At 31.0% G+C, this 18,585-nt stretch overlaps 1 protein-coding gene across 1 annotated transcript in view; it reads left to right on the forward strand.

The window, feature by feature from the left end:
• The window catches only part of ARID2 (AT-rich interaction domain 2), a 255,295-nt gene that overhangs the window by 154,497 nt on the left and 82,213 nt on the right, over positions 1-18,585 (forward strand). The window contains exons 6-11 of the mRNA XM_077170650.1: positions 1,548-1,615; positions 14,275-14,341; positions 14,434-14,684; positions 15,013-15,109; positions 15,206-15,415; positions 16,217-16,384. Of these exons, the coding sequence (XP_077026765.1) occupies positions 1,548-1,615; positions 14,275-14,341; positions 14,434-14,684; positions 15,013-15,109; positions 15,206-15,415; positions 16,217-16,384 (861 nt within the window). The remainder of the gene's footprint in view (positions 1-1,547; positions 1,616-14,274; positions 14,342-14,433; positions 14,685-15,012; positions 15,110-15,205; positions 15,416-16,216; positions 16,385-18,585) is intronic.

Here is an 18,585-nt window from a genome sequence, read left to right on the forward strand (position 1 = left end):
TTACATAGGGACTTTGTGAAGACCCTATTCTTATAACAGTGGTTTTACATTATAAAAAATAGTAAGTTTGATTTGGGTAAACTTTTGAGTGGTTTTGTTTTATTATTTTAGGACATGGGATTTTAATTGATAGGCAAATGTTACCAGCTTACTTTAGAAACAGTCTAAGGTCTACACATTTTATGTTTTTGAAGAAGCACAACAAAAATTCCATGTGACAAAGAATTTAATTTTTCCGTCTTATGCTTCTATATATTTTTTCCCAGTGAGATTTTTCTTTATAAGGTTTTGTCAGGAAAAAGAAAACTCTTGTCTCTTTTTAGTGATAAGTGGGCTTCATTTTTCTGGTTAAACTGCTACTTACATGTAAATTCAATATTTTATAAAATGCTTCTTTATACCACTATGGGTAATTTATATATTAAAATCTTTCATATCTATTCTTTACATATTTCCTCATGGCCTTCATATCAATATTAATATTCAATTAATATAATTCATGTTCAAGTATTTTTTTCATCCTTTTTAATATGTTTTCAATGAAAATTCTTATTCTAACATAAGTGCTTTCCAAAATTTTACTCAATTTTAACTTAATAGTTGGTATATATTTAAAGGAGATATTAAGATTGCAAGAGTCAATAACTCTTTTGCACAGAAAATATATGCATTTGTTATGCTTGTCACAATACATCCAACAAGAAGGCTTAATTTTGTGTTTTGAGGGATTGAAGTTCATAAAATCTAGTTTTTCTTTTAAAAATTGCCACCATATTGTTTTGTTTTGTTTTTCTGCTTTTTAAAAGTTATAGCGTTCCTTACTGAATTAGTGAGAGCTATTGAAGCATTCACCTAACTTTTACAGTGGGGTACATACCCACAAGTTAGACATTTGTATCATACTATTTTGTTAACCATTTTTTGTGGGGGGTTAAGGCCACAGGTGAGTAAGGAGGTAGGGTGTTGTTGAGAAGAAGCTTTCAAAAATGGATGGTTTGATTTTTCCCCTGAAACAACTTAGTTGAGAAACACAAACAAAGTATAGTCTGAGAATTTTTCTTAAAGAAAATTTCATATTGTGGGAAGTGTGAAGTAAAGATGCCTTGCACTTTATTATTTGAGGTACAAATTACACAATTATATCAGAAATTAATAGAAAGATTTTAAATTAGAATTATCTGGCGTTAAATATCCATATAGTAGTTTGACTTTTTAATATTTTTCCTCTACAAATAAAAAATAATACAGGTAATTGTTCCTTATAGTGCTCATTTCTTTTCTTTATTACTTATGTAACTATTATGAAAACAAGTTGTATGCTTTTACTTTATAGGGGCATAAAATTTTTACTTTAAATCTTTAAAAAGAAAACCATTTTTCTTTTTAAAAATACTTCAAAAGTGATTATCATTATTTCCTATAAAATAACTCCTGGTAAACAGGATATCTGAAAATGAAATATTACTGTTTTTCTAAGCCTACTTATTTTAAGGAATTAAATGAAAGAATTAATTCCATTTTACTGAATGTACTGTTGATTCTTTTAGCTTTAGGATCCTTTTCTACTGTATTTGGAGAAGAATGGAAGGAGAAGACTGATAGAGATTTTGTTAAGGTAATTCATATAAATTAAAATATTGAACCATTGAGTCACATGTAACTAAGGGTCAAAGTATCAATGGTTGCTGCTTTTGTACACATTTACAGTACCTTTGTACGCATGATGATACTTATAATTGTATCTGTACATAATATATAAAGATACCTCTCAATAAATTGTGAATACATTGAGTAAAATATATTTGGGATACTTAACAACAGAAATAAAATTCTCGTTTTACTGTACATTGATTTCTGAGAATGGTAAATTTAAAATAATAGCAATAAATAGTTAATTCACCCTTTTGCTAACTTGGACTCTGGAGTGGGCTTCAAGGAGCTTTATTTTTATGTACTTTTTGAAAAACTGCATTTCAGAAAGGAAGAAGGATCTAGGTCTGTCATCAAATTCTGAAGGATGTATGACTCTAAAAGAATAGTAGCTATTAATATGGAAGAAAATATCTGAAAATATATATTTAAAACAAATCTAGATTGTGAATTTCATGTAAGAAACTATAAAAAGCTTTGAAGAAATAGTTTTCCTTTTATTTGTCTAACTAACTCTTTCTGGCTTCCAAGTTACTAGAGTATGTTTCTTTTATTTTCTATCTGAGGATACATTCTACAATTATTAGTAATAGAACATGCACATTAAACATTATTGTCTGAATACATTTTATTAACCTGATTCATAAGTAACTTTTATATTTTGTTACTTCATCTAACATTGTGTTGAGCTTTCCATTTTTTTCTTCTTCGGGTAAGATTTCTAAACCTGTCTACTTTGTTTCTTTAAAATAGTCAGAAAAAAAACATCATGGTATGTTACATATTTGATGTCTTATTTGTTTAATCACTTAAATAATAAAAGGCAGTTACAGCACAGTGGCTCAGCAGACAATTCTTGCCTGCCATGCAGGAAACCTGGGTTGGTTCCCAGTGCCTGCCCATGTAAAAAGAAAAAAAAAAGGCAGTTACAGTAAGTTATGTTATAAATTCATTTTAAAAGAAATTTGTTTTAAAAAGTATAGTATCTAGCAACTGATTTTTCCAGTGGCATTCTTGCTAAAGAAACATGAAATTGGGGTTCATCTCCAACTGTTTCAAATATGCTAAATTATAAAATCTGTTTAAACTTACCTTAGGTGAATTGTATTATAAGCGGCAATATACATTAAACACTTTTCTGTTCTTGAATAATGCTAGTTTTCACTGCTAATGATAAGGTTCTACTAATCAAAATGTTTTCCAGCAGTCTATTTTAAGTTCTGTAAGTTGTCTTTAGGAATAATAATATACATTAAAGCATTTTTTAAGTTTAATGTAAACTGGCATGGCTTCTTAAATTTCTTTTAGATGACAGGTTTTCACATCTTCTTAAAATCCTTACAATTTTGGTTCCTACTTAACAGTACCACTGAGGTGAGGGTGGGGAGTGTAAGTGTAGTAATTTTCTTTACCTAAGAAGAAATAAAATTGAGGAGTTATAGTTAGACAAGCAACATCATTGTTTCAAAACAAAATTTTATATTATGTACTGTTTTAGTCTCCTAAGCTGTTTAAAGCTGATACCATGAAATAGGTTGGCATTAAACAATGGGTATTTATTAGCTTACAGTTTGAGGCCATGAGAATATCCAAATCAAGTCATCATCAAGATGATGCTTTCTTCCTGAAGACCAGCTGCCAGGGACCATTGGCTCCTTTTTCATATGGCAAGGCACATGGCAGTGTCTGTAGGTCTCTCTCTTCTCTTCCAAGTTACAATGATTTCAGCTTCTTGCTTCCATGGCTTTCTCTTTCTCTCTCTTTGTAGTCATTCTGTTTATAAAGGGCTCCACTAATAGGATTAAGACCCATCCTGACTGAAATGGGTCATACCCTAACTGAAGTAACCACATCAAAAGGCCATAGTTACAACCTTTACATCCACAGGAATGGATAAAATTTAAGAACATGTTCTTCTAGGGTACATACATCTTCAAACACCATAGCTACCGTATAGATATGCTTAAAAAAAACTGTCATGTAAAAATATTTTCTTTCCTTTAAATGAAGAATTAAAAGTTCATATAAACTAATATTACAGAGTTATCTTTTACCATTATAAAATATTTCTGGATTGTATGGTGTGTGAATATATCTCAATAAAATTGCATTTAAAAAATAATTCAAACAATATAAGAATATAGTCTCTCAGAAGGGTGTGCATGAATTGTATTTCAATGAGCTGGCAACATTTGAATTCATTAATAGTGGAAGAAGAGAGAAAAAATATTTCATGCTTCTATAAAATAATTGTGGAAAAGTTGAATATAGAGCAAATGGTGAAAATTAAATCAATTTCTTATATACATAATACATAATATGTAAATAATATCAATTTCTTATATACATCCGTTATGTTTTTTCTATGCAGATGATATTTTTAAAGTTCTAATTTGAACTTAATTTTTAGTCTGCTCTTTCATTTATTACATTGTGAGCTTTTCTTCTCATTCTTAAAAATTCTTTAACACTTTGATTATTCCTTATTTTCATATTAGACGTATTATTCATGTAAACAGTCCATATGTTTAGAAATTTAAGTTGCTTGCAGTTTGCATGACTACAGCTAGCTGAGACAAAATATGATTATAACCAAGTCTTCAAGGATAAAAGAAAAATAAATTTTTCTTTAGATAAATTCTGTGAAGTAAATTTCTGAGTCACAGAGTAAACGTGAAATCCTTTGAGAAAAGTATGCCACCTTAATTGAATTGTAAGGTAAAATTACTTTTCATGTCGTTATGCTAAATAGAATGTCCAAAAATGGCTAGACCTAGTGCTATGTGAAGTATTGTATAATCAATGAAAATTTTGATAATACCCAATCAATAGCTTTAAAATTCTTTTTTTTTCAGAGAAGAAACTGGTTTAAACAATTTTACGTGATTCTATGTTTTCTAAATTATTGTACAAATCAGTTCATTTATTTAGCAAATATTTACTGAGCACTTTCTAGGTGTGGGAATAAACAAGATGGCTGCTCTCATGGAATTTTTATTCTGGTACAGGAAGACAGACAGTAAACATTAAATAATATAATTTGAGAATTTGATAGGTACTATGAAGAAAATAAAGTGGGGTAATGTGATAGAAAGTTATAATACTCATGAGAAGGGATGTGGCATCATAATATTTCATAGTGTGATCAAGAAAGCCTTTTCTGGGGAGGTGACATCTGATGATTCTTGGTAGCTTTGAATGATAAAGGACCAACCATATAGGTGGCTAGAGAAAGAGCTTTACAGACAAGAGAATAGGTGTTACAAATACCCTAAGATAAAGTACACTTATATTGAGAGGACCTTGGTAAGGAGAAGGGAAAGTAATAGAAGACAGATGTGCATAATTTAAATAGGTGTACACAGGAGAAAATTCTAATTCATGCCAAAAGACATATTAATCATTGCTATATAAATTAAAACTAAGCTTCAGGATACGTTTAATTTTTTTCTTTAATATATTTGCTTTTGCCTTCATAACTTTAAATTTTTTTGTTAAATTATAGCATACACTTAGAAAAGTGCATATAAGTGGACATCCCAATAAATGTTTACAAAGTGAATATGCCTTTGTAATCAGCACCCTAATCAAGAAACAGAATATTATCAGCATCTCTGTAGTGTCCCTACTGATGTCTTTTTTCAGTCCCTCCTATGCTTCCTTACTTCCTCCTCCCACTCTTTCCATCCACCCAGTGCTTCTTTTCTTTTGTGCAACACTGTGTTTGTGAGTGAGTCATCCTTGTTCTAAATATTTGTACTTCATTTTTATTGTTCCTTTGAATGAATATTCAGAAATTTATTTGTCCTTTGTACTTTAGATAGAGCAGTAGGTTTGGGTTATTTCCGTTTGAAAGCAAAGAGAGAAAGTTTTGTATGTGTCTTTTTATGAATATATACATTTCTGTTAAGTAATAGACCAATCTGCAAGAGGAATTGCAATGTTATAGGGTATGCATGTATTTAGCTTTGGTAGGTCCTGCCAACAAGTTTTCAAAGAGATATACAATTTACTCGCTCACCGGAGTTGTTCAATTTTGCTAATAATTTATATTGTTTCTTTCATTTTAACCATTCTGTTGGCTATGTATAATTACTGTATCTTGATTTTAATTTCCTTTTTCCTGATGATTAATCCTTTGGCTGTTTAGAAAGTTTTTTTGTGATGTACATATACTTTGCCAGTTTTTCTTTCAGATTATTTGTCTTGTTGATTTGCAAGAACTGTTTATGTAATTTTGGATAAAAATCTGTTTTTTAAAATATGTCTCCTACATTTTTCATTCTTTAATGGTATCTTTTGATGATCATAAGTTTTTAATTTTAATATAGTCCAATTTATAGAATTTTTTTGAAGTTGGTATTTCTTATGTCTTATTTATAAAATTTTGCCTATCCCAAAGCCAAAAAGGTATTCAATTTTTTCCCCTTCTCTTATACTTTCCACATTTGCACCTACAATTCATATGAAATTATTTTGTGTGTATAATGTGAATAATACACACTAAACAAAAATAAAGATGTTTTTTTCATATTGTTACCCAGTTAATTGGCATCATTTATTAAAAAATCTTTTTCCCCCATTGTGTTGCAATATCACCTATGTCATAAATTAGCTGATCATAAACTTATGGGTCCCCTTCTAGACTCAATATTATTCTGTTCCATTGGTCTTTTTGCTCATGCTGGAGATTTAAAGTACAAAATTTTTGGTCAAAAAATTAAAATTATTCCTATTGAAATTTCAGTAGAAGTTTGTATTTTCTAACTGAAGAAAATAATTATTTTCCTACTTTTATTTTTAGTTCATTGTTAAGGATATTATCTCTCTTCCAAAACCCAGGGAAACAAGTCTTTAATCTAATATATTTGTCCCCATTCTTTCTTGTTATACCCCAACTTCCTTCTAAATTTATATTCTTTTTTTTTTTTACTTAGTATAAGACATCATTATCTAGCTCAAGTAATGTTCTCTTCTTGAAAAAATTCTGAGTTCTTCATTGTCCTTATTTTGCCCTCATTGTATTCATAGAATATATTGTAAGTTGCTTTTCTTTTATTAGTGTCATTCTATTGTATTTCGCTTTCTTAGGTAATCTGTTCTTTCTTTTTGGTTGATTTAGTATCTTGTTTGTCTTTGGTGCAACTGTGTTACCAGTTGTAGATTTTTTTTCTTCTGCCATTCCAAAGTTGATTTTCTTATTCTGTCCTTTTTTCTTAATGTCTCTTTAATATGTTCCATGTTTTCAATGCTCAGTAGTATTCGTACTTTCCTCAGGATTGCACTTTTTTTTTTTTGCATGGGCAGGCTCTAGGAATTGAACCCAGGTCTCCAGCATGGCGATGAGAACTCTGCCTGCTGAGCCACTGTGGCCCGCCCCTCAGGATTGGTTTTTTTCAGTTCACTTATTCTCTCTTCATCTGTATCTAACATGCCTCTTGTCCCATTTAAGTTTTCAATTCAGTGACCATGTTTGAATTTCTTAAGATCTCTCAGTTCTTTTTCAAATCTGTTTTTTTAATCTCCTTTATGCTTTTATTTAATTCAAATATGTATCTGTAAACCTATATAAAATTTATGTACACACCTGATATAATTATTTCTGTATTTTCTATCCTCTGAGTTTAATGTTCTGCACTTTTTCTGACTTTTAGAGCTGGTGCTTAGAATATTGATATTTGCTTTTATTTTGTTCTTATATGTACCCTGATTCTACTCACTCTGACTCACTATTCCCTGTGTTTTATAATGGCTAACAAATTTCAGGAGTTCTGTGTTTGTGGGATTTTTGTACAGATTGGATTGAGTATTTATCTCTCCAGTGCTTTGTTACATTTGCCAATCACCTGAAAATACTTACCCAGAGTGACTCTCTCTTAATTTCTTCACTAGGGATTTTCTGATGACTCATATAGTAAAACCAAATTCATGGGTGTTGGGGAGCAGACCAGTGGGTGAAAATTTAGGGGATCTTTTTTTTAACACAAGCTCAGGTAGAACCAGTCAAGCACCTTTGTTTTCCTTTCTTTGAGGGAACTGGACCTTCAAATTTCTCACCATGATATAGAGTTGCTTTCTAATTTCCTACTTCACAAACTGCCCCAAGGTCCTATATCCTGTCTCTTATTTATCAATCAAATACACATCCTTTTGTTATAGAGTTAAGCAAATAATTTTCTTTGCTCCAGAAAACTGATGATGAAAGTTTAAGTTCTGCAAAACATTTTCTTAAAATTGTGGTCACAATGGAATTAGAGTTGTGTTATCACTAATACGTGAAATCAAGAAGACAACACAATGTTTTGGAAGATTAAATGATCACTCTTATTCATGTGTTTTATTTTCATTAATTTCTACTCAGAGCTTTATAATTTCTATATTTTATATACTTTGAGTTCAATTCTTTACATTTTTTTCTAGTTTCTAGAGCTGGTATTTAAATCATTGGTATTTGTTTTTATTTTGTTTTAATATATTACATTCTAATGCATACGTTTAATGCCATAAAGTTCCCTCTAAGCACGTTTTTAGCTTTATCCTACCAGTTATTATGTGCCATGTTTTCATTAACTTAGTGTAAAATATTTTCTACTTTCCGTTATGATTTCCTCTATGACAGAGATTATTTAGAAGGTAATTTTCTTAATTTCTCAAAATTCATATTTTCTAGTTTTTTCTTGCTGATTTCTAACTAATTTTCACTAGAGAAACACACTCCATGTAATTTCAAACCCTTGAGATATTTTACCCTTTATATGAGCTCAGCATTGGGCAGTTTTTATAAGCACTCCACGTGTTTTTGAAAAGAATATATATTATGAATTTATTGGATACAAAGTTCCATATGTATCAGTTAGGCCAACACCATTAATCATGATACTGATATCTTCCACATCAGTACTGACATTTCTGTCTGCTTGTTCCTACATTTATGAATTGAGGTATATTGAAATCTCCCAGTTTGTAGATGCAATTTGTAGGTCTATGTCATTTTTATACTTTGAGGCTGTGTTATATAATGCACACATGTATAGTTGTTTTATATTTTTCTTTCCAATTGAACTAATTATGAACTATCCCTCTTTTTGCCTTTGTCTTTTTTGTTGTTAGCTATCAATATAACCACATCAGCTTTCATTTGGTTAGTGCTTGTATAGTTTATATTTTATTTCCAACCTTTTTTACCCTTATACTTTGTTTGTTTTTAAAACAACATATATTTAGGCTTCGCTTTTTTCCAGCATGTCAAATTTTACTTTTAAATTAGGGCTCTTATGGTGAAGTTATACAGAGAAAGTAAGGATTAATAAACAAGTGTGGCTGCTGAACCATACAAATCAGTATGCTTGCTAAATCATTATATTGAAATTTCTTTCAGTCTCCAGTATCTTAGAGCAGCTAGAAGTAAAAACCTAAAACTGTGGAATTCTAACCCATACCAAACTTTGAAATCTGTTCTGACTAATTGTTGCAATGAACTCTGAAATGTATTGCTTTTTTTTATATATGTTATTTTTCACAAAGAAAAAAAGCCTATTGTGATGATAAATGCACAGCTATATGATGATATCATGAACCATTGATGATATACTTTGGATGATTGCATGACATGTGAATATATAATATATATCAATTTTAAAAATCATATACACTAATAAAAAATAATTGGTGTTCTTATTTCATTTATATTTATTATAATTTTTTGATATGTGTATGCTTAAATTTACCATGCTTCTATATGGTGTGTTTATTGGTTACTGAGGTCCTGTATGTTCTGTTTTTTGGTCCTTTTTCCTGTTTTACTTTTCTGCATTGATTTGTCTGAATATTGTTTATTATTCAATTTTCCTGCTTTATTTATATGATATTTATAGTCTTTTACTGTTCTCTCATTAGTTACACTAGAGATTATAATTTGAATCCTTAATAATTTAATAAATTACTACTTTTACCACTTCTTGAATAATCCAGGAGCTATAGGAAAATTCCATTTTCATATACTCACTTGATTTGTATGCTACTTTCATTATACATTAATTTGTTCTTTTACAGTGCTCTTAAGACATGACCTTATATCATTGGTTTTGTTCTTATTTAGTATCAACATTTAAATTTATAATTTTCCCTCTAAAAACTGCTTTAGCTGGCTCTCACAGATTTTATGTTCACTTTTCATTATCATTTAGTTCAAAGTATTGTCTCATTTCCATTGTGGTTTTCTTCTTTGATTCATGGATTATTTAGATGTAGAATCTTTAATTTTCAAATATCTATGGATTTTCCAAATTAATTTATTATAATTTTTTATTGGTTTCTAATGTAATTCCATTATGCCTAGAAAACATATTGTATGTGATTTCAGTCCTTTTAAAATTATCAAGATTTGTTTTATGGCCTAGGATATGGTCTTCTTGGTGAAGGTTCCATGCGCATTTGAAAAGAATGTGTTTTCTATTGTTGGATTTAGTGTCTATTAATTATTAATTGTGTCAAGCTGGTTGATAGTGTTTTCAAGATTTCTGCATCATTACTGCTTTCCTGTCTAATTATTCTATCACTTTCTGAGAGATGAGTGTTGAAATCATCGGCTATAATTATGGGCTTGTTTATATCCCCTTTCAGTTCTGTCTGGTTTTGCTTCTTCAAAAAAGAAAAAAAAAAGCTTCAATATGAAGCTTTTTATAAGTTGTATAAATGTAGGATTGTTATATTTTCTTGATGAATTGACCTTTTGATCACTATAAAATGTTCCCCTTATTTTTGATAATATCTCTTGTCCAGAAGTTTGCTTTCTGTGATATTAATATAGCCACACCATCATTATGAGCAATGTTTTTTTGGCCTCTTACTTTTCATCTGTATTTTTAGGAAGAGTGTTTCTTTAAGACAGCATAGAGTTGGGTCTTATTTTTCCCCAGTAGTCTGATAATTTATACTTTTTTTTTTCAAAGAGAGAAAGTGTTCATTACTAGGTGCATAGTAGGAAAGCAGATGGCTTAATGCCCCAATATCTGTCTTCCTGAACTATAGTAATTCATATAGTTTAATTAGAGAAAAGATGGTCAGGGTTTGGGATAATGAGCACAGTGGCCCCAAATTATGTAATTAGAGGTGATCTGATTATTGATCATGCACAGATTGATTACATTAGCCATAGAACATATGTAAGAAAATGGCAGTATGAGGTATATGTCACTTGTAGGTTAAAATCTAAGCTACTGTGATAATTTATACTTCATGAAATTATTTCGGTGGTTGAGTTCAGCACTCTCAGCTTCTTGTTCCCCTGAAAATTTTATTTTACCTTTATGTTTGAAAGATAATTTCCCTAGACATAAAATTCCAGATTTTAGGGCTTTGTCTGAGTTCTTTAAAAATTGCATTTTATTTTCATCTGCTTATAAGAAATTAGAGTTGTTATTGTTGTTTTTCCACATATAATGTATTTTCTCTGACTGCTTTTAAGGTGTTCTATTTATTATTGGTTTTTACTCTGATGATGCTGTGCCTTGTTGAGTTTTCTTTGTAACTTGTTTGGGATTCATTTAGCTTCTTGAATCTATGGATTGGTATTTCATAACAGATTTGGAAAGTTTTTAGCAATTTCTCTTCTGTTTTCTCCATTTACATTTATGTAGATCACTAATAGTGTTCCACAGGTCACAGCTCTATTCATTTTTCTTTCTTTTTTTTTAAGTCCTTGTTTTCTCTGTGTACTTCATTGTGGATAATCTGTATTATGTCTTCATCTTTTCTTCTTACGCTTACTTAGTGTATTACTTATTTCAGAAGTTTTCGGCTCTAAAAGTTCTATTGTTTCTTCTTAGCATAGTCCATTTCTCTTTTTATTTTCATCTTTTCCTTTAAATCCTTTAATGTACTTACTAATTGTCATTTTAAAGACCTCGCTTGCTAATTCTATCATCTTTATTCTTTCTGGGTTTGTTTAGTTCACTGATTTTCCTCCTGGTTATGGGTCACATTTTCCAACTTCTTTTTTTTTTTTTTTTTTTTTTGAATTTTTTGTTTTCCAACTTCTTTGTATGTCTAATAATTTTTTATTAGATGTAGGTGTTGTGAATGTTACATTGTTGAATGTCTGGACTTTGATGACTTTTAATAGTACTGAATTTTGTTCTAGCATGCTGTTAATTGATATCTGAATCGTTTTGATCCTTAAGAGGCTTGTTTTTAAGTTTTGTTGCAGATCTAGATTAGTGTTTAGAACTTAGTCTATCCCTACCCCTAAGTCGTGGCCTTTCCCTTTCTAACATCTCTGTTGAATGAGCTGTGTTTATAACTAGATTTCTCTATTCTGGGAATTGTTCTACTTGCAGCTTCCCAGTAGTTGTTCTGTCGCTTTTAATGCCTAGCATGATGGATGGAGTTCCACCCTACCCATGTGCAGCTTGGTATTCAGCAGTAGACCCTCAGTGATACCTCTAATCACAGAGCCACAGTTATCTACAGAGCAGTATCATATGCATGGTGCTCTTTATCTGCAAGCCCTTCCATTCCTGATAAATTCACTCTGCAATTCTAGCTACCATAGCCCCATTAAACTCTGATCTTTTTCTTCCACTTAGTGACAGCTGTGATTTCCTTGCTTTCCCTTCCCTATGGTAGAGTCCAGAAAATGTGTCCACTTACAAATCCAGGGCATTCATTGAGCTCATCTCATATTTTCCCTTTTTTCAGTCACTACATTCTTACACTGCCTATGTGCCTTTCTCTGACAATTGTTTCTTATATTTTGTTCTGTGGTAGAATAACTATCTAAACCAGTTATGCCAATATAACCATAGCAAAAGTCTTTTCAAAGCATTTTTCCTAAATTTTAATTTATTCCCATAAGACATAATTTTTACTGTTTTTTTACATTAAATAATTTGTTTAGTTTTAACCACATCAACTTTTTGTTTTTAGTGCAGGTTTGCAAAGGATTTTTCTCTGCTTTTATCAAAAGTTGTCTGTATTTCACCTTCATTCTTCAAGAAAATTTTACTGTGTAAATATTCTTAGTTGGCATTAATTTTCTTCCCTTTCTTTGAAGATACTTGTTTTCTTTTGGCTTTCATTATTGTTGTTACAAAGTTTGCTCTCATTTTATTTGTTGCCCTTTTGAAGGTAAATTGTGCTCTTTTTTCTAACAGCATTTAAGATTTTTCTCTTTGTGGTTGCTTTTCAATAGTTTTATGATAATGTTTTCCTAGACTTAATTTTGCAAACTTTCTTGGCATTTGTAGCGCTTATTAAATCTGTAAATTGAATTCTTTCCGTTGTTTTTAAAAATTTTCTGCCTCTTATCTTTTCAAATATTGCTTCTGTCCCCTTCTCACTCCCTCCTTCCTCAGAAACTCCAATTATTAACAGGTCAGCACCATATTTACTGTGCTTCAAACTTGATATTTTCTTCCTTTCAGTCATGTCTTTTGTTTCTTTGGACTTCCTATTCATAGTCATTTAAAAATTCCATGTCTGATAAGCTCATTATTTAAATTCCCTGTGGCTTTTTTTTTTTTTTTTTGGCTTCTTAACATTGTCTATTTTCTATTTTCATCATATACCTAGTTCTTTTTTGTTGAGTTACACAAACATTGTTGATTATAAATTTTTGTGCGGTGGATCCCTTTGCTGGTTAGGTGAAGCCTATGGACCTCTTCTCCAGCTAGTGGCCTTTACTGCAAGATAACTGTAATTCCCAAAAACAAAAAACTATTTTGAAATACACATAACAGAACGTTTAGAAATAAGAAGTGAATCATCCATTTGCTTCTTTATTAATATATACAATGTCATTAAATTATAGGCAATTAATTTAAAGCTAAATTTCAATTTTCATAGACATGTAGTGTAAAGGCCTTTGTTCCTTATCTTGAAAAAGAACATTAAACAGTGGGTGGGGTGGGTTTTGACTCATCTTTTTCCACATAATTGATCAACAATAGTCTTATTGATAAGGAATGCTGGAAAGTAACTTAATATCAGGGATGCCACTTTGGAAATAGCATAACTCCACCACTTGCTGTTTAAATATCTAATAGGTATAGATTCACTCAATAATTGGCTAGCTGTTTCACAGAAGTGTTTATAAAAAGAAATATTATGATTTAATACAATTTACATATTTTTAAGTTCTGATAAGCATAACACTTTCTAGATATTTTTCATTGCTGTAAAGTAATCTGAAAATCTGTAAAGTCATCTGTAATTCAGGTTGGTTGACAAAGTCACAGGTACTGCTAATATTACTAAGATTTGCTGCCTGATATTCAGAGTTGAAATAAATGCTAAATTTCAGTTGCATGTAAATGAACACAAAGACATAATTTTTCCCCCTTTTTAAAATCACAGATGCTCTCATTTTTTTCACAGACCTTCTAGGAATCTTGTAAAATCCAGGATAAAAATCTCTGGTCCAAAAAAGATATTTAATATATTATATATGAGTATTTTAAAGAGAAATAAACATTTATGTCGAAGAATTAAATTCATAAAATGGAATGATATCCAAATGTATTTTTAAGTGAAAGTATTACATTTTTATACCATTTATGGCTATTTAACATAATAGAATAGTTATTTCAAATAGTCAGAATTCAGGATAATAATTTCTCATTACAGTTTTGGAAAGACATCGTTGATGATAATGAAGTTCGTGACCTCATTTCTGACCGAAACAAGTCTCATGGTAAGTCAAAGAGAACAAAATTGTTAATGATTTTGAAATATTAATAATACATAAAATAGCAATTTGAGTAAAATATGTATTTTCTGTTGTAGAAGGTACATCGGGAGAATGGATTTGGGAATCTTTATTTCATCCACCTCGAAAGTTGGGCATTAATGATATTGAAGGACAACGGGTACTTCAGATTGCAGTGATTTTGAGAAATCTTTCCTTTGAGGAGGGCAATGTTAAGTTCTTGGCAGCTAATCGTACCTGTCTTCGTTTCTTACTACTTTCTGCACATAGTCATTTTATTTCTCTAAGGCAATTGGGACTTGACACATTAGGAAATATTGCAGCTGAGGTAAGCCTGTGACAGTACTTTAAGATAATTTGTGTAGATAGCAAAGACATTTACTCTAAAGTAAATTTTAAAATTTTCATATATAGTGTTATTATAGTTGCTATATTTACAGAATATTTAAATATATTTGTTGCTAAAAGCTGGATGTGAAAGTATAACATTTTTGTGGAAAATACTTAAAATGATTCTTCAAATGTAGTAAGTTATTTTCACTGAAATTACATTTTTTTAAAGTTACTTAACATTATTCTATTCATATTTAATAAATTTGAAATATACAACACTGGAGGAAGTAACCTCAACAATAATGTCCCTTCATTTTTTTCAGCTTTTGTTGGACCCTGTTGATTTCAAAACTACTCATCTGATGTTTCATACTGTTACAAAATGCTTAATGTCAAGGGATAGGTTTTTAAAGATGAGAGGTGAGTGTTCACTTAAGTTTCTCATTGTCTAAAGTACACAAACTTCATCATTCGCTGAAAAAAACAAATATATGTATGTGTGTATACACTTTTCAGGCATGGAAATTTTGGGAAATCTTTGCAAAGCAGAAGATAATGGTGTTTTAATTTGTGAATATGTGGATCAGGATTCATACAGAGAAATCATTTGTCATCTCACTTTACCTGATGTGCTGCTTGTAATCTCAACACTCGAGGTGCTATATATGCTCACAGAAATGGGAGATGTCGCTTGCACAAAAATTGCAAAAGTAGAAAAGAGCATAGGTAAGATTAGACTGAAAGAAACATTTGTTTTGTTTACTGAGGAAAAATAATGTGGTTCTATACAAAAATCACAATTGATATTTGAGTCTTGCTGTTTTGTTTTAGGAATCATTACTCCCTTAGAAACAATTATTTGCATTATTGATTCTGCCTGTCTCAGACCATCAGGGAACATCTATTATCATTTAGAGGCTAAGATTTCTGTGTTCTCAGTAATCTCTGTTCCTGTATAACTGTATATCAAATTTGAAACTTTGGTTTTCTGGAAAGTAGGGCTATATATTCCATATGATAAGTCAGCTACTACTAGTAAGCAACTAAAGCTTAGTGAAACAAGCTACCCTCTGTTCTTAGAAGTTGCTGGTAATAGTGGAATTCTTAAAATCAATGAACTCACTTTCTTAATTTGTCACTTTTAAACCTACTTACTTGACGATTAAAATAATTTATTTCTTGAATGTAAATGCTAAAATCAGAGTTAGTAAAGATTTAGCTTGAAAAGTATTATTAAGAATTAAGATGTCAATTTCAATGTCATTGGTTCCTAAATCTAGCTCTACGTCACAATCACTTAGGAAGGAAGCCTTTTAAAAATATAAATGCTTAACCCCCACTCTAGATATTAGTATTCAGATATTGAGCCTGAAAGTATTTTTTAAAGATCAAAAGCTTATTTTGATATAAAATGATTCAGGGACTGGTGTTTGAGAACTGTACTCTATACAACATACGTGTTCTCCAGTGATGACATTGTTTTATAATATTATTGACTAATAACTCTTGTTTTAAAATTTATTTTAGATATGTTAGTATGTCTGGTTTCTATGGATATTCAGATGTTTGGCCCTGATGCACTTGCTGCAGTAAAACTAGTTGAACATCCAAGTTCCAGTCATCAAGTTTTATCTGAAATTAGGCCGCAAGCTGTAGAGCAAGTCCAAACCCAGACCCAGGTAGCATCTGCCCCAGGTTAGTGTTTTTACATAATCTTTTTCAGTGTGGTTATTGATTTGTAAGATTTAATACTAAGGATAAATTTAAATATGCAATAGAGGAAACTTGATATTTTACAGCAGAATAGGCCAAAGGAGAATTTGAATATGTACTGTAATACCTTAGATGTTAAAAATTTCAGGAGTAGCAGGATCAAGATGAGCACAGAGGAAAAATACTGTAAAAAAAAAAGAAAGTTGAAAAGGATTTAGAGGAGTGTGAGGGACTAGCTGTTCACAATTATATAAGCAGTTAATACCTCAGTGGACTTATTATATGTGATTTTGATCATGGGAAAGTGACATACTAGAAATAGCTTAATCATACATTATCTTATAATTCTCTCAGATGGTCATCAGGATACATAAATAAAATATACCTACTGCTTCTAACCCTTCGACTCCACACCACACAGATTCAGAGACTGGGATCAGACACGTACACATATGCACACACACACACGTGTGCATTCCTGCTAACCTGCACCCTTCCTAGAGTCCGTTGGGTCAATTCTGTTTAGCTCCAATCTCTTTAAGTGTAGTGCAGGCTTATCTAATAACCAGCCTTGTCTTCAGGCCTTGAACTTCTTTCTCCTGGCTCATTCTGAGTCATCATTTTATGTTTTAGCACTCTTGGCTTTTTGTAATGCTTTCTACACCATTGTTTGTCCTAACACAAACAAGCAATCTTTATTTTCACCTCCTCATTTGCCCTCCCACCTCCTACCCTTCCAAGAAACCTCATTTCCTTGCAATTTTTTTTAATGGAGGGTTCTCAGTTTCTCAGTTGATCCCACCTTTCACTTTACAAGAAATGTGGAGGCCATCAAGCATGAATTTCTTCAACTGCATTTACCCTTCCTTCATTTCCAAACATGATAGTATCTGAACTCATTTTCTTTTACTTCCTGTTTTCTGAGGAGGAGATGCTACTGCTTCTGAATATGCGTACTGAATATCATTCTTTCTTATATCTTAAATCTGTCTTTCTTTACTACTTCTTTCAGTCTAGAAATAGATTCAGGTCTTTGTCATCTGCTCCGCTACCCCCAAGTAAAAAATCTCACTAGTCTTTACCACATCCACCTTATCACAAAATCTTATTGAGTCTTCAGTTGCTAGTGCTTAGGACGCAGTTGACATGCTTCATCTCTTGCCAGCTATCTGGTCTCCACATATTTAGTCATGGTCCCATTGTCCTGTCTACTCTATTCACATAGTGTTAAAATTATTTATTTATGCAAGGTATGTAATATATATCATGTATTTCATTGATTTCCATTATGTCCTATAAAGTATATGGTAAAGTTGTGTCATATGTGCATTTAATTTAATCTGTTTGAATTCAACTAACAGAACTGGTCATAAAATAAAAGACATGGAAGAAATAGGTTGTTTTGACTGCCACTGTACTCTTTGGGGCCATCATCCACAGGTGATAGATCCATGTTAGGGAAACTACAGTCAGAATATTAATGGTTTCTACCTTGACAAAGAAATGAAACAGTTCTGTTGCTATTTTGATAGGTATTAAGGATACATTGACATCCTCAGAGAAGAAAGTGAAGGCTAAATTACTTGAGGGCCATAGAAAAACAGTGTCTAAGAAAGAATTTGATAAATTGTCCATGCAGACAGTGAACTGTAATTAGCTATTTGGAAAATATTCAAAGGTAATTTTGGTGAAAGCTGTTCTTGCCTTTTCACTGACCTTTGACCATGATAGTGCACTTGACCTTAATAAATGAATCAATCACAACCTAAAATTTGATGGCAAATGGAGAAAATTAACCATTCAGAGCTTGTGGCTTAATAATATTTGTAGAAGTTCTTTGGTAAAGGTGGAAGTAGGTCTAGAAATCTGAAAGAGTTCATTTTTTAGCTGGTGGGTGCTTTATTTTACTTGCTCACCCTAAATGACAACCTTTAATTGTTTGACTAGTTATCTTTTAGAGTTTGACCTCTCCCCCCTTAGTGGCTACTTTCTTATGAAATGGTCATCTTAAAACTTTTCCTTATCACTATGAAAATTCATATTCCCTTTAACCCATTTTAAGGGTGACATCTATACTTCATCATTCTAATTTAGGGATGAATAAATAGTTGAAAATAATATATTTTATGTATATTAAAATGACATTTTAAAATAAAAGTTAGAATACTTTGTTGCTAGTGGAA

This window comes from Tamandua tetradactyla, chromosome 7, assembly GCF_023851605.1.
Source record: "Tamandua tetradactyla isolate mTamTet1 chromosome 7, mTamTet1.pri, whole genome shotgun sequence".
In the NCBI taxonomy this organism is placed as follows: domain Eukaryota; kingdom Metazoa; phylum Chordata; class Mammalia; order Pilosa; family Myrmecophagidae; genus Tamandua; species Tamandua tetradactyla.